Here is a 24692-nt window from a genome sequence, read left to right on the forward strand (position 1 = left end):
TTGGTTCTGCTCCAGAGTTTAGCATCAACAAAACCCCATAAAATTAAGCTATTTGTTCTGCACAAAACATTTTTAAAGGCAGTTAAACAACAGGGTGTAATGTGATTTCCAAAATCTCTGTACCAAAAAAGATACAAAAAGCAAAAGGTTAAATACACATCATTTCATCACAATACCCCTACAATATAATTTAATCATTCCACTGCACATTAACAAGCCATTTACTATTCTTGCATATTTCAACGGAGAAAAATAAAATAAAGTATAAATTAAATTACAAGGTAATTTTTTTCTGGACTCCCTATTGAGTCACATAATTATACCAGGATTAAGGATCTAACAGCTTATTGTTACAAGATGTTAAGACACTCAGAGATTTAGGAGAGTGCAAACAAACTAACGAATATGAAATAATTTTTTAACTGTCTAAAAATTAGATTATCTTTTTATTTAAAAAGAGTAAATAAAACAATTCAGTTAATATAAGTCTACCTTCATAGAATATATTTTAAGTGACTAAGCCTCTATAATTTTATCTTATATTGTCTTCCTATTTCTATTATTCTAATGAAGAGTGTTTGCCTATATTTGGGGTTTTCTTTCTGTATTTACATCTATGTGTGGCACCAGTGTCCATCAATGTACATCTTAATTATAGATCCTATAAATATTATTAAAAACAAGAAAATATATTTTGAATAGAACACATTAAAATAGTCTTAATGGTTTATAAATGATAATCTTTAAGCTGATACACATTATCTGTCATTATGTTTATGCCTTTATACTTAATTATAATAACTGTCATTACTCAAGCAGTTTATATGCCAGAATTATAATATTTTGAACTATAGACAAAATTTGTATTTTAAAAAGCTTATTCTCCTAAGCATTTGAACTAGAAAAATATGATAACTACACACAAACATTTGTAGCCTGATGCGTGGCCTTTTGTACGGATAAAATTTACTCAATTGGTATCATTAATGTGAAATGCCATCTGACATTTATGTACAAATTGTACATAAATGCCTTTCTTCTACTCAATAAAAAATTAAATTCTAAAATACAAGAACTTTTTACACCTTTGATACAATAAAGTTGAATAAATGAGAAAGGTATAAATATTTTTATAAACAGAATTATCTAACAGAACTATAATATGTATAGATATACAAATCAAGTAGTGTAATTTTGGCTTTTTTTTTTTTTTTGAGACGGAGTTTCACTCTTGTTGCTCAGGCTGGAGTGAAATGGCACGATCTCGGCTCACTGCAACCTCCACCTCCCGGGTTCAAGTGATTCTCCTGCCTCAGCCTCCCAAGTAGCTGGGATTACAGGCACGTGCCACCACGCCCTGCTAATTTTTTGTATTTTTAGTAGAGATAGGCTTTCTCCATGTTGGCAAGGCTGGTCTTGAACTCCTGACCTCAGGTGATCTGCCCGCCTTGGTGCCCCAAAGTGCTGGAATTACAGGTGTGAGCCACCGTGCCGGGCCCAATTTTAGCTTTAAATTATAGTAGTGAGAATAATTTTAGAAAAACAAGCTGAAATTTAGAAAGATAAAAACTATAGATCAAAGTTTCTGAAACTGAAAGTTTATTACCAAATATGAAATATTCTGAGTTCCCCAAAATATGGCTTAAATATAAACATTTTCATTTTTTATTTTTTCATGAAATGAAAAAAAGAAAATAAAATTTTATACATTAAACAAGTATTCATATCTTCCAGAGAATAATTTTGATTTTTTTTTAGGAAGTCTTAGTAATTTTCAAATGTGTACAGATTGCAAGGGGCTATTCATACAGAACATAGACAGGATAATCTGTTACCTGTGATTGAATACTGGCGTCTTCTGGGGCTCTCAGCCCTTATTATAAGTAAACAAAGGGTGTACAGTTACATCTAATACCAGTCGGTGGTTCTTCTCTACTACTGTCACCAGCAACTAATTGTTCTACTAGTTCATAACCATTACTAGGGTAAAATGCAGCCATGCAAAGGGAATAAGAGCCTAGGAGAAAGAAACACCTCATAACAAAAGCAGAACTAGCAAAACTAATGGCACACTGAAGACCAATATGGGAGACAGGAAGTTGATCTCAAAGCAATAACCTGGTTCTCAGTGATGGCTTCTAATACAGATGTACCTGGTTTTAAATTCTAACTGCTACTTACTGGCTTCATGGCTCTATTCTCATTTTCCATCCATTTATTCATCATGCTGCTGCCAAAATAATCACTAAACTACAATTCTAATTATTTTATGCCCATATTGAGAATCCACCAGTGACTCCTGCATTGCCTAGAAGATTCTGTTTCAACAGCATTGCAGTCAGTATTCTTCATGAACTAGTCTGTGGTTTCCATCCTTAACTCTTACTGCATACCCTCTTCCCACCCATATGTCGCCAACCCATCTATTTACTTCAGCCGAAAACATCAGTCATTATTCTATACTGCTCTAAAATTTCTGTCCTTCCTACCCCTGCTTTCTTTCTCTGTTCTCACTCTCAATCAAAATTCTATTATTCAAAGCCCAATTTAAAGTATATCTCCTTCAGGAACCACTCCTCCAAAACTTTCTTAGAATTTTATTTGAACCTTTATTGTCTATTCAAATTGTGCCACCTATGGCACATGTATATCTATCTATCTTGTCTATTGTATTATAAATATTTTAGGGTAGGCACTGTTTTATTCATTTTTGCTTACTTCATATCCCCATATATGTTTCTAGAACTTAGTTAAGTAACACCTAAAAATATGTAATACTTCTATCCCTCACTTTCTATGGTAGCACATTAGAATCATCTAGCTTCAATAATAACAATGAAGATAGTAAATATTAAGGCGGTGCTTACTATGTTCCAGGCACTGTTCTGGGCACTTAATAACTCACCTAATATTCTCACAAAAGCTAAGAGAAAGGTACTATGGATATCTGTTCTTACAGTTAAGAGAACTGAGAAACAGAGCTGTGGACTAATTTGCCCGGAATCTCTCATTTAATAAGAGGTAGTGTTCAGATGGGAGCCCTAACACTGTGGCTATAGAATCCGTGTTCTTTGCTGTTACACTCTGGTCTCTGCTCTCTTCAAAAAGTCCTCTAATATAATTGAATTAAAATAAGTTAAAATGAAAACTAAAATTAACATGTTGGCTTCAATTGTTAAACACAAACAATAAGGAAACACAAATACACAAGATCTAGTGCTTCTTTTTGGTAAATATAAATAAATATGATGAATATGAATAACTAAAAAAGTTTTTCTCATAGAAAAGAGAAAATGGCAGAAAAATGCTTTCAACACTTTCAGGTGCAATGTGGAAAATCTTACCATGCATAATATTCAGAGGAATTTTATTTTTGGTTAGTACTAATTTTAGCTGACTAAACAATATTATCACAACCACTATTTTAAAATGCCATTATAGGCTGGGCACAGTGGCTCACGCCTGTAATCCTAGCACTTTGAGAGACCTAGGCAGGTAGATTACCTGAGGTCAGGAGTTCGAGACCAGCCTGGCCAACATGGTGAAACTGTCTCCACCAAAATTACAAAACAAAATTAGCTGGGTGTGGTGGCACACACTTGTAATCCCAGCTACTTAGGGGCCGAGGCAGGAGAATCAATTGAACCCTAGAGGCAGAGGGTGCAGTGAGCCGAGTTCATGCCACTGTACTCCAGCCTGGGTGACAGAGTGAGACTCTGTCTAAAATAAATAAATAAATAAAACGCTATTAGTATTAAAATGTTTTAAAGTCACAGGGAATGTTTTTTCTATACTTTTTTTTTCTTCAAAGAATTGTTTGAATTACAGCTAACAGAATAGTTGTGTAAATAGTGGGTTGGCTGTAACAAAATACCAAGATATTTTGTAGTTATTTTTGTTTTTGGATTTCCCTAAATATATTTTTGATATAGCTAAAATATTCAATTTTCTATGAATTGCTTTTTTAGCTATTTAAAACTTAACAATTTTACTGAATCTCTTTAAGTCTTCTTAGACTTAAGTTCAATTAAATTTTACCAGCAACTGAAGTTTAAATAACTATGCGTTACGTAGAAATAAAATTTAATTCTGCTTAATGAAAGCTCCTAACCAGAAAATCTAGTCATAACATAATAAAATATCATTATCTCTTCTGGTCGCATCTTGAAATTACAAGTTATAAATAAATTGCAGGGAATGGGTATGAGAAGAAACATATACATTTATTTTCAAATTAGCTATTAATAGATTAGATGTTCTTCCTCAATACAAAACTATATTTAATAATTGAATAGTAAGTGAAAGAAAACTTAATGAGGACTCTTAATAAAAGAAAAATGAACGGCAATTTAAACATGAATAGCCATGAATGCCAATGGTTAGAGCCCCATCCCAATTTAGAGACTTTGAAGCTTATAAGCACTTTTTTTTTAAGAGACAAATGCAGATGTGGGTTGAATCTATGGTCAATCAAGCAAAAAATGTCTATGAGGATGTTTTGTTTTTCCCTTTCCAAGTATTCTATCCATACAAGATCCTGATATTGTCACATTATGATCAGAAAGTCTCAGATGCTTTAATTTTTTACTTAGACAATAGTTTTCTTTAGTTCAGCCCAAGGTCTTTTTGCACTAAAGGACACTAGAGAAAGCAAAATAAATAAATAAATAAATAAATAAAACAAAAACACGTTTTTTTTTCAATTTCTTAAAACGTTAAATCAGAATTTGATTGAAGTCAAAATTCTCATCTAAGAAGTCTTACATTATCTGGGGATTTTAGAGACTTTTACATAGAGTAAAATGCAAAAACTATTCTCTTTGAGGAGGTGGGAGATTCTCACATTAGATAACGCAAATGGAGTTGCTAAATTGGAAGTTTTAGAGTGAAGAGTATGCTTTAGCATCAGCACTGAGTTTTGCAATTTATAGTGAGGGTTTAGGGTCTTTAATGAATGTTACATACATGCAACAGAGCAGAAGTTCATTGGGAAAGAGTATGATCACATGGTCTGGGAAATGCAGTGAGTTAAATAATTTAGAAAGCAAAGCCATTATCTAAAAACACTAATACAATACAATAAGTTTATTAAATTACAGATTCTTATCTATTTCAAAGTTGTATGGAAAAATTATTCTTATAAGTGTGCATATTCATATAAGTTCTGGTTATTATTTAGAAAATAATTATTTAGTACCACATATAGGACTGGTATTTCCAAGACCAGCAAGGATAGTTAATACCCCAGCATTTCACAACCCTCATGCACATTACAATCACCTGGGAGAGTTTCAAAAAGTACCACTATTTAGTCCTCACATCAGTTTAGAGGTAGAGCCTAAACACAGATATTATTTACACAATCCTTAGGTGTTTACTAATGTGCAGCCAAGGTTGCAATTACTGCCACACTGTGAAACAGGATTCTTACCCTGTTTGCCAGAGGAGAAGTGGGTAGGTGGTGGATAGGTGGCTTGGGATGTAAGGGTAAGAAGAAGGGAGACAAAATTAACCTAAACGAAATTCAACAATAACTAGTCTGAAAGTGGTTGTGATAATAAGCACAGTAAGATTTGCAAGAGGCCAGGCGCAGTGGCCCACGTCTGTAATCCCGGCACTTTGGGAGGCCGAGGCGGGTGGATCACGAGGTCAGGAGATCGAGACCATCCCAGCTAACAGGGTGAAATCCCGTCTCTACTAAAAATACAAAAAATTAGCCGGGTGTGGTGGCGGGTGCCTGTAGTCCCAGCTACTCAGGGGCTGAGGCAGAAGAATGGCTTGAACCCAGGAGGCGGAGCTTGCAGTGAGCCGAGATTGCACCACTGCACTCCAGCCTGCGCGACAGAGCCACACTCCGTCTCAAAAAAAAAAAAAAAAAAAAAAAAATTTGCAAGAAAGCAGACAGTGAAGAGAACAGACTTATTGGTGGAAGATGTTAGGATTAGCAACAGACACACTTTCACTCTTTCATTACATCTTCAAAGATGAACATAACACAATGCCTACTCTTAGGGACCCATCTTATAAGTAAACTGACAGCCGAACAGCCAATGTTAATACAATATGGGAATAAAAATCAGATCTTGGAATAAGGAAGGACAAGGAGAACCTTCTCCAAATCTAGGTTAAAAGAGAAAGAAAATAGATTTTAAAAAATTGGATATGTTTGAAGGTTATTCCAGGGAAGGGGAGTTGTAAGGATACAGAGGTATGAAAAAGAGCAAATAGAAATGGTCTGACTAGCAATGTGTTACTGGTGGACAAGTAGAGATTAGGCTAAGAAGGTAGAGGAGAGTAAATCGTGAAGAACTATATTTGCTCAGCTCAAAAAATTTAGAATGCTTTCTAAAGTGAAAATTATGGATCAGGAGTTAACTGGGGCCTGAAAAAAGAATTCAGGGAATGTCCCAACTCAGAAATCAGAAAAAAACAAAAAGTCATTATTGCATTAATCATTAACTTCTAACTGAAATTTAGCATTTCTATCAGATAATATATAAATGTAGAAGGCAAACTATAGTAGTAGTAGTAGTAGTATCTGCAGTTTCATTACCAAGAGAAAATATATTTCAATGTTACTTTAGAGTTGTTGCAATTATCTCAAAACATCATTAACACTCATTATTAATTGGAAATGTGGGTTATTATGAGTGAGACCTGTTGCTAGGTTTTATCACTTAACATGTTAATAAATAAGGTATGTGTCATCATATCATAAATTATCATTTTAATATCATAATAGCTGTATTAAAAATATTTATAGTTTGTTAACTTTAATATTTTACTTTGTAATTCTACATATTTACTTTATGCATTTAAGGGTCCCTAGGTTTTGCCAGACTGCCAAATGAATCCATGTCTCACAAGGAAATTAAGCACCCCTAGACAAACTACAATTGTTGTTGATTTTTGTAGACAGAAAAAGAAGAAATAATAATGTAGAAAAGACAGAAAATAACCCTTAAGAAAGGTCAACAAGCTGGGACCCAGAGCATGGGCTTAAGGAGTGACATTTCATAAAAGGAGGGAGTACTGACAATATAACAAGGAAGGAGGTGGGAAACATCATGTGGAAACAATAGATTTGGTGATGGGAGGGTGAGGATCAACATGTTCAATGGCTCCCATTTTCTAAATGAAGTTAAAATTGAAGGTTATTTATCTTCCCTGAAGAGATCATCAGGACTAATCCATCATGACGTACCGCTGTTGACCATAGTCACCATGGGAAGTATTGACCCGACCCACTTCCAGGTCAACAGTGAATACTTGGACTCATACATCACATGGCTCTGTACCACCCCCAATCTGACCCCACCTTTCCAAGACCTCAAACCCATCTGTGAAATCCTTTGGAATGTCATGGACAAAATCCCTGCAACTTCAATCTTTCTCTCCCCATTTTCCTTTACCTTCTTGCTCTGGTTAAAATCAGGCTGTCCCTTGAGAACACTGTTTCTCTATCAGATATGGTGGTGGCTTTTTTACTCTAAACCCACATGTGAGGAAAATATTTTCACTGACCACTCTCGCCTTCTCACTTATTTTTTCCTCTCTAACTTCACCTACTCAATAAAGATTTAAAATAATAAAACCCTAGCTGCTTTAAATTTCATGTGGTCACAACCATACCACCTGCTACCTTCCTCCTTGTCATCTACCATCATCCATTGCTACTTTCTCCTCGTTAATTGAATATGTTTTCACCTAGCTTACTATCCTTCTCTTCACATAGATGATTCATCAACCATCACACTTGCAAGTCAATGCCTGTCCATCTGTTTCAATGACCTCGTCCTTCAAATCAGCCTGAGGCACATGCTCTGATGTTACTTTACCAGTTCTGCAGTGTAACTAGTCAAAACTGGTCATTGAGCCTTGAAAAATGGATAGTGGGCATTTAATTTTGCTATCTTCTTAAATATCACCTCCCTAGAAAATATTTTCTTGACCACCCTACTCTCCTCACCAATCTCTACTGTCTTACCTCCACTCAGTTGTTTTATTTTCTTTATAACATGTATCATATCTGGCATTATATTATAATATTATTTTATTTTTCCAGTGTATTTCCTAATTTTATACTCAATGTGTTCTGAAATAATTCTAGGGTTATTAAAATTATGATCAAATAAAGCTAAGAATAATTAAAAATAATATTATAGTTGCTAAGATAGAGAGGTATTGGTGCAGAGCTAAATAAATGAATCAAGGGAAGAGTGTTGAGGAATGTGGGGATTGAGCAGAACAACAGAGTAAGTGTGAGAGAGTGTGTGAGTTCATTGGGAATTCATGCAGTGATGGAAGTAGTGGAACTCTGTATAACCACATTGGAAAGCTATTTGGCATTATCTTGACATTAACATATTCTATCATTGGCAACTCTACTCCTGAATACATATGCCCTGGATGCTTTTCCACATGCATGTCTCAGAAGAAGTTTACTAAAATGATCATAGCAACATCGATAAAATGAAATACTGGAAACCACCCAAATGTCCTTTGACATGGAATGGATAAATAAATTGTGCTATATTCATATGATGGAACATATTACACAGAATACAGAGTAAATAATAAGAGCTTATACATACTGCTATGTGCCAAGCACTGCTCTTGGTACTTTACATAAATTAATTCATAATTAATTTTTATCTTCAAAGAGGAATAATATTTATCCTTTTACAAATAAAGAAATAGGGACACAAAGGGATTTAGGAACTTGCCCAATATTATACATGCATAGCCAGGATTTAAACACCAAAATCCCAGATGAGTGCTCCCAATTCACTATGGTACTTCTACAGCAAATAAGGCATGGGTACAGGTACATAATTAAATATAAGAAACAATATTAAATAAAAGAAAACAAAACAAAAGGCAATCCCAGAAGAATGCAACACACCATCCTATACGATTTTTACATAGCCCAAAAGTAGTGACACTACATAATATACTGTGTAGGAAAACAGTACATACAGAATATATACTGTATGGGAAAATATATAATAAAATAATTTTTAAAAATGAAAACAAGAAAGGGTAGTAGGTAGTAATTGCTCCTGGGCAGCAGGGTGCATGTGGAGGGAAATAGGGAGAAGACGAAGGTAGCTGCCCCTGCAATGGGATTGGTGATATTCAGATGTTGGGAGCTGGGTTCAGAAGTATTTATTTTATTATATGTTCTAATGAATTTATGTTATGTATATCCTTTTCTGTATGAAATGTTATGTTTTAAAAGATACTAAAGAAATAAATAGAAAGTGAGAAAGTGAAAAAATAAAAGGCTTTGGCTACATTTTCAAGGTGTTTGATCTGAAGGAAAGATGTATCACCGGGTAGATCCATGGTTAATGGTGTGTGTGTGTGTGTGTGTCTTTTCTGTTTTTTAAGAGAGTGTCTCACTATGCTGCCCAAGCTGATCTTAAACTCCTGGGCTCAAGCAATCCTCCTGCCTCAGCCTTCAGAGTAGCTGGGAGTACAGGCATGTATCATATGTTTGTCTTCATTTAGAGGGTCTGAATCTTGTTTATAGATAGGTAAGCTAAATTAAGTGTGGAGACTTTTCCTGATTATCATGACTGTGGAGAGGGTGCTACTGGCATTTTGTAGGTACAAGCCAGGAATGCAGCTAAACATCCTGCAATGAACATGGCACTCCCATCCTTAACTATGCATTATCCAAGATGTCAGCAGTACCAAGTTTGAGAAGCTTAGAGATAGAGAAAGCACAACGGGAGAGATTTTTAAAAATGTTATATCAGGAAAAAATTGAGACAGTAAAGTCCAGACAAGACAGGAGGAGAGCTGGGCCCCAAAGCAGACATATTACATCTTCAGAGCCTGGTGAGCACCAAAGAACTGACCATTTTCTTAAGCTCACTCTTTTAAGCAGAATGTCATAAAGTAGACCTTACTCCTACTCCGCTGCTACTAAAAGCAGCCTCAGAGGACATATTGAGAGTTTATTGCTTATCATTCTGAAGAAACGGGAAGAACAAGTACAAAATAAGAAATGCAGGTGGGGCTGATGTTACATCAGAGCTAATGAAGCATAACAAGCCTCAGGACTCCTTCCTGGCACCTGCCCAGACTGGTACCTGCCCAGACTGGCACCTGAGAGGAGTCTTTGCAATTTTGAAATTTTTAAAGTTTGTGTTAATTATATTAGTTAAAAGTCTCCCACTCCCCCAAGTTGTATACATTTTGGGCTCCGCAAAATAAGGATTTACCCTGGAGTATGGGGTACTCAAATAGGTTTTATAGCTACTTTCCTTGACATCCTGGCTAGATGGCACCCTGAAGCTCAATGGCCACATACCACTCTATTTAGTTCCCTAAGATGCAGTTCATAAAGCCTCATCACTGTCCGGGTCTCCTACCCTTACATAGTTTTCACAGATCATTTCCTCATTGAAAGCCCAGCTTCCTAGTATTAAAGTGCTGAGGGTATAATTAGGCCAAAACAGTAAATGAGAGTGAGTAGGTGATTCAATTTCCCCTGCTCTGAAGGGGAATCACATTACAATGAGAAGCTGCTATCTCTTGGTCCTATGGTCCACGTAGGAAACAACAGCTCAGGAAAATTGTTATTAAATTTTGTATACATGAGTCACCTATTTGTTATAAATGTGGATTCCAGGGAACCACTCCATGAGAGTCACATAATATTTTGGTCCAAGGATGATAATTTAAGAACTACTTCTTCAATGAAAAGGTTGTTAATTTTCTGAAATGACAGATCTTTTATAGGTTCTTCTAATATTCACATATTAACAACTTTAATATGGGGATCAATCTATGACAGCCTTGTTTATGATCCCTAGGTTAGATACTCCTTCACAGAAAATCAGAGTAAGTAGATGATATCAGAGAGAGAGAGAGAAGAAAAAGAAAGAGATAGTGGCAAAGCCATTTAGGATTGAAGCTGGAAAGAGATCAACCAAGAAGTGAGAGAAAAACCCATTGAATTTGACTGGCAGGAGGTCGTGTGTGTGTGTGTGTGTGTGTGTATATTTTATATATATGGAGAGAGAGGAAGAGTGAAAGAGCAATTAGTATACATATGTTTGAAGTCAAAAGAGAACTACATAGAAAATAAAGAAGTTAGAAAGGAAAGATAGGGTGAAATGCAATATTTGCTTCTACTTTAACCTGTAATCACAAAAACGATAGAAAAAGGATTAAAAAGACATAATCCAAAAAGGATAAGTAAAACTGGAGTGTAGATGCCAAAGAAATATCAGCAACATTTTAAAGACTCTAAAACATATGGGCAAGTGTTGGCACTTTGCACGCTAGGAAAAGCGGAAATCTAACTGCTTGCAAGGTGACAGGAGCCAATATGCAAGCTGATTCATAAAAAAGACTCCAGAAATTCTTGGAAATTAGAAGCCTAGAGAGTGAGAAGAGGGGTGGGTGTGGATGAAATCAGAAGTGTTTCAAAGTATGCATAATAAGCAGTAATGCCAGACAATAAAGGGGGAACAATCTGACTTAGAGGAGTCCCAGGAAGAAAGTCAAGAGGAGAATGAAGAGAAGAAAAGATACAACAGAAATAATGAGCATTCTCTAGAGCTGAAGGCCATGGGGTCCCTGGTAGAAAGTTCCACTGTGTCTCAGTGCAAGGGGTATAAAAAGAGAGATGCTAAGAGAAATAGGAGAAGGTTTTAAAACACAGAGATTAATTAAAGAAGGGATTCCAAACACATGGGTGAGAGACAGGTTACATCCCAAACTTTGAAATTAGAAAGAATCAGACTTCTCAGCAGCTATACTAGAAGTTTGGAAACAATGGAGCGGTATCCTCAAAATTCTGAAGCAAGTGGTTTCAACCTAGAATTTTATATCCATCTATCAGTAATGTGTGAAGTTTGAATAATACAATTTTCAAACATACAAGACTCAACACTGGACTCTGTATCCTTCTTCCAGAAGCTGGGAGAGGATATGCTTCCGCAATATGGCAGACTATAGGTGGTGGGCCTGAGAAACTGAAGTTCTATATAAGTCAGGGGCTGAGAGAATGTTCCAGGTGATGGTGAAGCTAAGCTCCAGCCAGACAAGTGGAGCATGGAGGATACCTTCAATTAAAAACCAAAACATTGTAAACTGATGAAAACTGGTAAATTGTACTACATTGAGAGGAGTATAAAAACTTTTGTAGAGAGGCTGGCAAAAAATTAGTGAAACTAATATAAAAATCTTATCAAATGGAAAAAATGGGATAATGTTTAATTTAAAGAGAAACAAGAAAATTGTAGAAGTAAAGGAAAGAAGGAAGGAAACAAGGGCAGAAGAAAGGGAGGGAAAAGTGTGATAAAATTCCAACATGTGGCTCAGTGGTGAATACTATCTTCCTAATAGGTAAAGACACTGGTATTTAACCAAAAATTTTGGTATAATTATTTTGGGAAGATGGAGGGCAAGTGATTGGAGGGTTGCTGATGAAGTATGGTACACAGATATTTTAACTGTGGTATTGCAAAAGAAGGATGCTAAAATTCTCATCTTCCTTAAAGATGTATTTCTTAACAGATATTGCCTAAAATGAAACATATCAATAAACAGTATGCAAATGTTATTTTGAAATATGTAGGGAAGAACCAGAAGGAACAACAAAAAGTTTAAAATTATTACCTCTAGGGATAGGGAACTGGCAGAAACCAAGGAATGATGCTTTGTCATAATTAAAAAAAAATGACTTTAGAAAATATGGACATGGCTCATAAACATAAAAATAAATCAATTATAAAGAAAGTGTATTACATAATACATGCACTTATGCCAAAAATATTGTGTTCTAAATATTTATGTATGTTTTGTGTAAGATTTATATGAGTCTAAGAAAATTTGGCTCAATTATTTGTATAATTATAGACTATAATTACAGATTATTTTTCTCTTTTCCAAAAGATGTTGGTAGTTTCTTGTTTTAAATGTATAAGTTACTCCACCCACCAAGTTAAAGGAGCATCCACCTGAAGTAGTGATATTACCAACAGAACTATACGAGGTAGTTATATCGAGGCCACATATTTACATTTCTTTAAGCTTGTGCTTTGGAATAATAAAGCCCAGAGGAACTGGTGGTGATTCATCATGCTCCAAACCTAGGTCTCAGGACATTGGGTGTGGTGACAAGGGCCACCATACAAGAAGAATGTCAAATGCACCAGGCAAGAGTGTCTGGAAATCCAGGTATCAGTGTTGTACTAGAAAAGTTCATACAACATGATTTAGAAATCATTTCCTCAAAATGATTTCAGTTTTAACTAATATTTTATTTAAAAAGTAATCACTCAAAATTTTAAAGTGGTCAATACAATTAAAAAAAAGACAAGTAACATTCTTGAAATTTCCCCCCTTTTCTATCTCTACTGAAATGCAGTTTGATATTTCTATACCTCTTTATAGCCGTCACTGATTCTCTCCAAGCTGAGGGAATATACAAGGTCCCTGCCTCCCACGAAGAGCCGCTCTTGATATTCATCCAGCAGCATTGCATGGAGATCAAGAAATCCAAAAGGACTATGAAATATTGATGTTCTGTTCAGATTCAAGAGCTCTGAAATGCAAAGTGATACATACACTAAGCACACGAGAAAATGTAAATACCTTTATCACCCTTTTCTCATAGCTCTGTTTTCATCCCTATTGGAACTGAGTCATTAACATTCATTTTATCATACATATACTGGCAAAGAATTTTAATGTGCACAAGTTAAAATATTTCATAAATTTATGAATCTAAAAACTTCAACAATTTAATATGTAAGAAAAATATTCTATGTTTTTAAACACAGAAAAATAGTCATCCTTCACAATCTTTAACATAAAGTGCTAGGTGAAAGTCATTTTACAGCTCCTCTAATGTATAATGGTTCCAAATCTACATTAAACCCAGCAGAGTGTGTTTATTAAATTCCAGATAAATGCCACTCAGAAAAATAATGTTTCTACTTGAAATTGGTTTTGATAGTCACATCCAAAATCAAATTTTCACAGTCTGCAAACTCTCAGTGTCATCAATACAATGAGGCATTAATGTGGTAACAGTTACAGTAGGGATCACTGATAAAACTGGTGGGAATATATTTTCAATCATTGCAATTTTTGCTAATACTCTTGCATTCGTGCCTATGCCAGAAATTTTGAGCTATGTTTTACCTATATACATGTAAGAAGTCAGAATCTGGCAAACCTCTCATGTGTGTGCATTTGTTTGTTGAACGTATTTAATTGCATATGGCAGTTCAGTACTTAAGGTTGGTAAAACGACATATGAGAGCCTTTGGTGATGAGAGAGAATAAAAACCCCAGGCCTAGACTCTGGATGCTAAAGAATTCCTGAAGAGGCCCTTTGGCAAATGTTGACAAGTTAGAAGATAACTTTTTTTACAAAGATCAGTGCCTAATGCATCTAACAGAGAATGTGAATTCTTAGTGACTAGGACTCTAAAATCTAAACAAATGATAATATAAAGTAGGACAAATCTACAGCACTGTGCCCACTCTTACACTTTCTGTTTCTGAGAAAGAAGAGATGAAGTATATGCCTCTGTATTAATAATATATTCCTTATCTATGTCTCTACCCTCAAACTGTTGATGCCCAAAACTTTGTGGAGTTAACTTTAAATCTTTAGTTTAAAATGAACAATACTGCTAAAAGTATCTTTTCCTCTGTATTAATAATATATTCCTTATCTATATCTCTACCCTCAAACTGTTGATGCCCAAAACTTTGCGGAGTTAAATTTAAATCTTTTAAAATGAACAATACTGCTAAAATCAATGTATCCCTTATAAAGGTAAAACTTTCTCTTATTGAGTTAGCTTTGAGATATTGAGTCTTTTGACTATTCACCTAAATAAGTAATCTGAGAATAAGTTTTGAGGGTGGGGAAAAAAGGAATAATAGGTATAACACATAAGAGGTTTGCCAGATTCTGACATTTTAAAATTAAATATGTATAGGTAAAACATATAGCTTGAAACTTCTGACATAGGCATGAATGAAGAGTATTAGCAAAAATTTCAATGGTAGAAAATCTATTCCCTAATATTCCTTCTTTTCCCACCCTCAAAACTTACCTGGGGAGGAAAAGAAAATAGTATGAAAAATTAGAGGTTCTTGAATCCTGGAAGACAATTTTTTTCCATTTAATAAAAAGTAGAATCATACTGCTTTCCTTTGCATACAGCAAGAGAAGCACAGGTTGGGATCCACTAGCATAACAAAAATATAGCTCAAAACTGTCTGCTATCATTATAACTTGTCTTTATACATAAGTGTTTATGTTTATATCAGGGCTGCCAAGTGGATTTTTAGAAAAGTTTTCTCAGTTATTTCAATAGTTTGCAACATTTCTCAGTTTTAATGCACAGTGAAATAATCTGAATGGGTACAACTGATGAAAGGATGGTTACGCACTAGCTTGAATAGGTTCCTAGACTATAGAGCTACCCAAAACACTCAGGTGTAGAGCTTAGGGGACTAAGTTGGGAAACAAGAGAAAGTCATGAAATGATTCAATTATGAGGGATTTTAGTAAGAGGCAGCCCATCCAGGAAAGGAGGTACTCCATGAGTGAATCCATCTAGGGATGACCTTGCCTGCTACCCAGTGAGGTGATTAATACCTCATTATCCCTGCATGCACATGGCAAGATAGACACCAACTTTTACTTGCTTTTATGACTTACCAATTTGCCTACTTGCTAAGTATATTACAGTTCTAATAGTCTAAAGGTAGTAGTTCTTATTTCTTTGTAAATAATAGTAGAGACTAATTATTGAATCATCAATCTTATTTTATTCTGGTGTATCACCTTCTCTTGTAACCTATTCTTCCTCTCTATGGCCAAATCTATCCTATGAAATCACGAAGATGTGCACGTTTCTGTGGGTATATACTTTGGAGAAAGCAGAGGGAAAGAACCAAAGTGTGCATACAACAAATGCAAATTTTGTTAATCTTCGTTTTTAATGATCTTTACATTTATTTATATATATATGTACAGACACACACACACACACACACATATATACTTTTACAAAACAGCAAACAACCACTGTGTGGTTTAAATTACCAATGTATTTTATTTTACTGGAGAAACCTGGGTGCTCAAAAATTTAACGACTATCTTATGGTCATACACTATTACAATAAAAATCACTCAATTTACCTCTAAAAACATGAGAATTAAAGTATAACAGGTGTGTATATTATAACCAAAGGTCTTTGTAGACTGAGAATCTGGAAGGCCAGGTTTTAGTCTTGGCTTTGACAATAATTGCATAGGTAAACTTGAACAACCTCTTAACTTCTTTAGACTGGATTCTTCACCTGGTAATCACCCTTTCACCTTTAAAATTCTTAATTATTTGACTAAATTGCATTTTTAAAATGAAGCTGATAAAACAGTGCAAAAAAAGAAGCAAATCGACACTTACATGTTTTATGGAGTCCTTTAAAGTACAGTGCTGAGCTTTTATTTTTGTTTTTCATACTGTTGGAAGCTTATCAAAGGGAGGGAGTGGTGAATAGCAAGTCTAACTATCACATGTCCCATGTTTAAGCTTGCCTAAAGTGAAGTAGCTAGAAAATTCATTTACAACTTTTGCTCTGACTCTAAATGATTATAGTGTCAGTGAAAAAAAATGTAATAAGGAATTTTGGAGATTACTTTTCCTGATTGATTCATATTGCCTCAGAGAAAATTGTTGCCAAAATATGTCTGGATACATAAAACTGAATATCATTACATACCATAGGTAATAAATTGAGAAATGTCATTTTATTTATGAAGATACTTCTTAGAAAAATTTCTAAGGTCATTTTTTAAATTTATAAAACCTAATGAACAGACTATAGTTTTCTTTAAACATTTCATAATATAAAAAAAGAAAAATGCATTGAATGCTTTGGCTACTCTCTACCCTGACCAATACCATTCAACAAAACAGTGACAACAATTGAATTCCTAAGACATTAAGACTTGTCAGTAGGTAGACATTATTTTAAAATCATAGCACTAACTAGAGTTTATGAATGCCATGGTTTATATTTTTCATGTCTACTTTCACTGGCATAAATCCTATCTTGATCCTTAATTTTCTCTAAGGCCTGGACTGCTTTTCCTAACTGGTTACAATTTTGTAACATCCTTGACTTTATTCAAGAAAGGTTAGAAGTACCCATTATAGGTGAATATTTGTGCTTTAGACATATATCTGCAATAATGGACATGGAGCCATTCTAAAATAGAAACTATTTTTGAAAAGATGTGAATGTTTATTATATATTTACTCTTATTTATTCAATATTAACTCAATTTTTCTATTTTATTTGATTAATTTGCCTCTTTCCAAAAAGGATCTGAGATGACTTATACAAATATATCCAATCAAATAAACAAATATATTTCTAGGGAGTAAGGGTAAGAGAAAAACAGTTAAGATGAGTGGGTTGTAATAAATTTAACTGGAAGTCATCTGCTAATATCTGATACATTATTAAAATGAATCCAAAATTTGACCTCAGGCTTCCCAAAATCCAAAATGGAGGAAGTCATTGTAATATAAGAAAAAAAACAAAAAACTGTATCAATTGCTTAGGAGCATTATCTAGTATTAAGAACTAAGAGAAATTTCTTCTAAGGATTTAATAGGTATATCAAAAAATACTATGGTGGACATTCAACATCACTAAGAATTAAGGTGTAAAGTTCTACACCTGTGCTTATAATTACATCCCTTAATAAAAGACAACTAAACTAACATCAAAATTCACTCCACCAAAAGTCACTTTATGGCCTTAGGTAGCCATGTTATTTGGAATATTAATGACTGCAATGAACAGAGATTAAATTAAGGTAATGTAAAGGTGAGGACAGAAATCCTGGCCTCATGGTAATCGGAAAACGAACAGAAGCCAAGGTAATTTATCTCTTAGAAGATGCTGCATCTTTGCTTCTTGCTTCTCTTAATGCCACAGCTTCACTGTACTGATTCTAAAGGGCTTATTATTTAGTTTGTTCATGGCCAAATATGTCTGTTAGCTCCCAATTATATATAAATTTCCAGCTCCCACATCACCACAGTGTGACAATAGCTCCTGCATTTCGCAATTCAAATTCTCAAGGGAAATAATGAAATTGTGTCAGCTAGTGTTCATAATTCATAGATTGCTGGCTTCATCTAGATTGAATGTGTTGTGAACAATTATCCATCTGTGGTTAAAATGTGGAAGCCACATGGTAAAAAGGGTGGTTTCTATAATTAATGTGTATGGGGTCAGAGCAGTCAACATGAAGCATGTTTCAATTCCATAGCAAACTTAGCCAGTCTGTCTTTATTCATGAACAAATTTATAATACCATAAATTTGTTACAATCTGTATTTCTGCTAGACTAAATAAGTTGGCCTGCTGTCGATAGCTTTTCATGATTATATAATCATGTTTAGATGTTCATGATGTTTAGATGTTCATTCATATATAGATGTTTATGATTATGTAATTGCAAGTTGGAGAGTATCTGCCAAATATGAAAATTTGAGTCTTCATTAATTGATCTTAAGTCATTTTTCCTGATAATAACTGGATTGTGAAAGTGACTCACATGACTGGAGAATAAATTTCATATCTGCATAGAGAAGAATACTTCTATTTCCAATCTATTTTATGAGATTTTCATCTATCTCATCCGTAAGAAATTCATAGAAATTGCAGTATGCTTTATTTGTAAAAAGAGCATTATAAACATAAAACAATTAATGAGATCAAAGCAGTAAACTTTGATAAATCATGGAATTCTGAAGTTTAAGAAAGAAGCAGAAACATAATTATTAGGGGAAATCTGGGGAAAAAACATATAGCACATATGGAAACAAATTGTTTTTAATATGTTCTTTTAATATGTTGAAAAAACTACTTTAAAGAAAGAAGTAAAAATATCAACACTGTTCTGTAAATAGGACATCAAAGAGGACGCAAAAAGTGAATTTGCATAAAAAGAATTCAAGTTCATTAAATATTCACAGGAATGAGGATGAAAATATCATTTTAAGAGGTATTTTTAAAAATTACAATAACTAGTGAAAATGAGAATTCAGGCTCTTCTAGAGACCTATGTAAAATTTCTATATAACACAAATTTTCTCCAGTGAACATGTGTTACTTTATCAAAAATGAAATTATATAAGTAAAAGGGGAAGACGTACGAGATGTCTCCTTTTTCATGCAACCAAATTTCCTCCTATATCCAGGTACTGATCCTCCCCACCCTAACTCTCAAGGTGATAATAACAGTTAATAAATATTTATTGAGCAGTTACATGGCACGTACTATCTAAGGGCTAGACATTTTTATGTCATGTAATCATTGTGACATCTCCTCAGAAATACTATTATCCCCATTTTCTGCATGCAAAAAAGAGAATTTATTAGAGATTCAGTACAGAGCTAAGGTTATTTGGTCAGTGTTGGTGACAAAATTTGAACGACAGAAGTTGACTGGAGAGCTTTGTTACAATGCATATGAGATTTCTAAATATTATTTAAAAATTACCCTAGTAATTAAAAGTCTAGTCTATTAAGGGATTATAATGTGTCAGAAATGAATGCATTTTTTGCAGAGCCTGATATAAATAATAAGATAGAAGGTTTTCAAAATATTTAATAGGTTGTATTGAGATAATTCAAAATAATTTAATGGCAACAAGATAAATAGAAAAATTCAGGTTAATATCAATTCAATTTTAATCACCTTTATTGTGTATTTTATAAACTATCCAAAATAATTACAAATTTTTTTTGTTGCTTTGACTTATTGATTCATGACATTTTTAGTTTTACATATCTCATTTTTGAGAAAACTGAAATATTTCTACCTAATTTGCCATGGAGTTTCAAAATGTATTGAATATTTTTTGCATATACTGAAGGCAATATAAAGGCAAGCAAGGCTTTCTTCCCTCCTTAAGAATTTTTCCTTTCTTAGTTTTAGAGTCACTCCTTTAAGTCATATTAATTATCTGAACTCCAAATCATGGTCCCTGGACTTGGCATATTTACCAAGTAATGGCTGACTCCTTTAAATCCCTTCATGCTGCTTCAAGCTGCCTGGATGAAAGAAACAGAAAATATACAGGAAGATGGGGACAGAAGAAACTCTAATCTCAGGTAATCTCAAGAAAACACAGTGAAATAATGGACAGTGCTGACTCCGTTAAATGAAGCAAGCTCATCTGGAGTTCTTCCTACTCTAAAAATAACATGAATTGCTTGGGGAGGGAATGGACAAAGAAATAAGATGAAACTGAAATGCACCAACTCAGAGTTCATCCGGAAATTTTCTAAAGAGGGAACTAATTATTATTGCTAAGCTGCATGCTAATTATCAGCTGTCAATGAAGATATACTCTGAGGATTTAGTCATTTCCTCTCGTGGCCTTTCCTTTTAACCTGCAAGAGACACAGTTTTAAAACTCACTGACATCACTATATCACAAAGACAGTTCTCTACACTTTGTCAAAATATATTTAAATGCTATAGTTCCTTGTGTACGATGAAGGACAGGAGAACACACATTTTTCAGCTCTCAAACGAAAATAGATTTCAGGGGAGAGGTGTTTCTTTCTTGAATGCACATTTCTTGTTCCACCGTCACCTGCCAAGTAAAGACTTCCTAAGACTCAAGACTTTAACTAAACTTGTCATGGTTTTCTGAGTTAATTACCTTATTCAATATTGTCCTAAGGTTAATTCAACAAAAAAAAAATTGAATTTCAGGCAGTAAGCATTGTTAATGAAAATGAAATATGGAAATAGCCATTAGAAATTTTCTTTAACTTTGTAATGGTTCAAAAGGAAGAGGTTTCTCACAACATGCTTTGATGATTTTGACAGATTTGACTGATGATCACTAGTGGCTTATGATGTTGAAACAGATTCGTAAAGAAATAAGCAATTAACTTTTTAAAAAGTATAAACACAGACTAGCTCATTGATTTGCTAATTGCTCTTTTTAGCAATGGACAATCGGCTTGTCTTTCATGCATTCTTTGAACTTTTAGGTTCTATTATTTTCACAAGTCAAAGGTGTACAATAGGCATTGTTGTACTAAAAGTTGCTCAGTCATAAACCACTTTCCAAAGAAAGCAGGAGTTCAGATATACATAGGAATAGCCTAGACATTAATTCTCCAGTTAAAACAAAATAATATAATTTATAATTTTCAGATTCCTTGTGTTCTTATCATATGTAAATTATTATTTAATGTTATATGGAAAAGTAAATATGTAAGTGAAGATGTATTTAATGATTAAGATGAAGACATTCATGATAAACTACTTCTACTTAATAAATAGTAAATATATTTTCTCTTATGGTTTTCTTAACATTTTCTTTTCTTTAGCTTATTTGATTGTAACAATACAGTATATAATACATATAAAAATATGTGTTACTCAACTGTTTATGTTATCAGTAAGGTTTCTGGTCAACAGTAGGCTATTAGTAATGTTTTCGGGGATTCAAAGGTTATATATATTCCAGCTTTAGACTGCACTGGGGTTTAGCGTCCCTAACTCCCAAGTTGTTCAAGCATCAGCTGTATGTTGAACATCCACTGTGTTAGGAATTATATCTGGAGTTTCAGAGGAATACTAAAGATCAATATAATTCTATAAATATAACACAAATCAGATTTTAGTATCCATTTTATTTCTGAAATTTAGAGATAATTTTTTTCAAACTTGTGTACTTAATAAAATCAGGCACATTCACTTTTTTTTTTTTTTTTTTGAAACCGAGTCACTCTGTTGCCCCCGCTGGAATGCAGTGGTGCGATCTTGGCTCACTGCAGCCTCCACCTCCTGGGTTCAAGCGATTCTCTTGCCTCAGCCCCCTGAGTAGCTGGGATTACAGGCATGTGCCACTATGCCCTGCAAATTTTCGTATTTTTTAGTAGAGACGGGGTCTCACCATGTTGGCCAGGCTGGTCTCAAACTCCTGACCTCAAATTATCTGCCCACCTTGGCCTCCCAAAGTCGTGGGATTACAGGTGTGAGCCACTGTGCCCAGCCCTTTATAAGAGAATACATTTTACGGTTCAAAAGCCAAAAGAATATAAAGGTTTAGAGTGATAGAGATAAACTTCCTTCCATCTGGACTTTCCTTCTATTTAGTTCTTACTTCTTTGCCCTCAATGGATTAATCCTGTCTAAAATCTTGGGCATTCCTTCAAGTTTCTTATGCATATGCAACAAATTAGATGTATAAATCTTTATTAATTCTCAACTTTTTTACAGTCAAAAGGAATCATAATATAAACCTTTTTATCTTTTCTTCACTTAAAATATCTTAGAAGTATTTCTGTATCAAAACTTAGAGAGGTTATAGTTGCAAATAACATTTTGTTGTATGGATCACCTGTGGTGGGCATTTGAAATCTTTTAAATTTTTACTACTAATACAGCACTGCAATGTATATATATGAATATATGTCCATTCACAGATGTGCAAATATATTGGTAAGATAAATTTTAAAGTGGAATTACCGGGTCAAAAGCATTTGTAATTTTAACAAATACTGCCAACTTTGCTTCCATAGGGATTATATCACTTTAAAATTCCCTGGCTATATGCAAGAGTGCCTGTATCCCCATAACCCATAAACCATATGTAATTAAAGTTTAGGGTGTTTTGCTAATTTGATGGAGAAAATATAGTTTGAATTTCTCTTATTATAAGGTGAGGTTAAGCATCTTTCATATATCTTAGGGTACTTTTGTGATTGTTCCTATTACATTCATTGTCTATTTTTCTGTTGGATTAAAGTTGCTTGCCCATATTTGAATTTAAGGAATTTTTAAACTGTTAAGTTTTATGTTATGAAGGTCATGGATGAGAGATGAAGGAAACTGGGCCTTTAAATGTAGAAATTTGTGTATCACTTATGTTGGAAAGATATTTTAAAGGTGTTTTATTTTAAAAAATAGAGTTAATTCCCTTTTTATCTCATGCAGCCTCCTCTTTCATAAACTTAATTCTTGATTATCTGGAGTAATTAACCAATTTAACAATTAACAGCTTATATTAAATGCTTATAATTTTAAATACACATATGCACATATACGCGCATGCACACACACACAATGTTACTCATCAGAAGTGGGCAAGGGGCATTCTCAGTCTTCCAGAGGCTGAATTTGGACATCAACAAAGTCCTATGCATTCCTATTCAACTGGCGAATTATGTGGGGATAAGAAATGTGTGGCTTTACCCGAAATAGAGCACTTATTTGTGAGAATTCCAGAATTTTGACTAATGAATATTTTATAATAAGATGTTATAGATATTCAGCCAAAGCAGAAGTTAAGGAAGCCAAGAATATATATGAACTACTGTGGTATTTTTCTGCAACATTAGCCACTTAAAACTTACTTAAAAGAGGCCGGGCGTGGCGGCTCGCACCTGCAATCCCAATACTTTGGGAGGCCAAGGCGGGTGGATCACAAGGTCAGGAGTTCGAGACCAGTCTGGCCAATATGGTGAAACCCCATCTCTACTAAAAATACAAAAATTAGCCAGGGATCATGGCAGGCACCTGTAGTCCCAGCTACTAGGGAGGCTGAGGCAGGAGAATTGCTTGAACCCGAGAGGTGGAGGTTGCAGTGAGCTGAGATCAGGCCACTACACTGCAGCCTGGGCGGCAGAGCGAGACTCTGTCTCAAAACAACAAAACAACAAAAAAACTTACTTAAAGGAGGGGAGAGAATGAAAACAGATTTCTAGGAATCCTACCAAATGCTTTCAGTAGTACAATAGCCCATATTTTATAGGTATAATCATCATCTATACATCTATCTAACTTTCTTCCTTTTTTTTTTTTTTTTTTGAGATAAAGTTTAGCTCTTGTTGCCCAGACTGGAGTGCAATGGCATGATCTCGGCTCACTGCAACCTCCGCTTCCCAGGTTCAAGCGATTCTCCTGCCTCAGCCTCCCAAGTAGCTGGGATTATAGGCATACACCACCATACCCGGCTGATGTTTGTATTTGGTAGAGATGGGGTCTCACCATGTTGGTCAGGCTGGTCTCGAACTACTAACCTCAAGTGATCCATCTGCCTCGCCCTCCCAAAGTCCTGGGAGTACAGGCATGAGCCACCATGCCCGGCCTCTTCCTTTCAAAATACTTTCATGTATTCTATGAAATTGTCTGTGGTAACAAAGCTTTGATTTTATTTAGGTACTTATTTTTTAATGTTAAGCATGTTTAGATAGGATTCATTTTACAGCAATATTTTAAAAGTCAGCTTTTCTGGATTATGCCATTTTACAGAGAATTAGCTCTTATACAATATTTAAAACTTAATAAGATACTACTATTTTATACATTTACATCATATTCTTTCTTAGGATTAGGTCTGAAATAAATGGATGATATCTGGTTACTTCATCATTAATTCACATTAAAATACATATTTAACAATTTTTATTTCATTCGTTCAATCTGCACCGCCATAAAACAAAATGCATTTTGCTAGATGCCTTCTGATTTATGAACAAAGTTAGCTAATGTGTACATAAGTGTAATGTTATAATTACATATTATTTAAATCATAAATACATTTCGGTTTTATCTCAACTCAAAAATATCCTGTTATAGAACTAATGTATTC

The 24692-nt window shown here is 34.3% G+C and overlaps 1 protein-coding gene across 2 annotated transcripts in view; it reads right to left on the bottom strand.

Annotated features, from left to right (window-relative positions):
• The window catches only part of SEMA3E (semaphorin 3E), a 283057-nt gene that overhangs the window by 112549 nt on the left and 145816 nt on the right, over positions 1 to 24692 (bottom strand). For both annotated transcript variants that reach the window (XM_527803.9, XM_054687610.2), the window contains exon 2: positions 13407 to 13567. In XM_527803.9, the coding sequence (XP_527803.7) occupies positions 13407 to 13567 (161 nt within the window). The remainder of the gene's footprint in view (positions 1 to 13406; positions 13568 to 24692) is intronic.

Source organism: Pan troglodytes, chromosome 6, assembly GCF_028858775.2.
Source record: "Pan troglodytes isolate AG18354 chromosome 6, NHGRI_mPanTro3-v2.0_pri, whole genome shotgun sequence".
Taxonomy (NCBI): Eukaryota; Metazoa; Chordata; class Mammalia; order Primates; family Hominidae; genus Pan; species Pan troglodytes.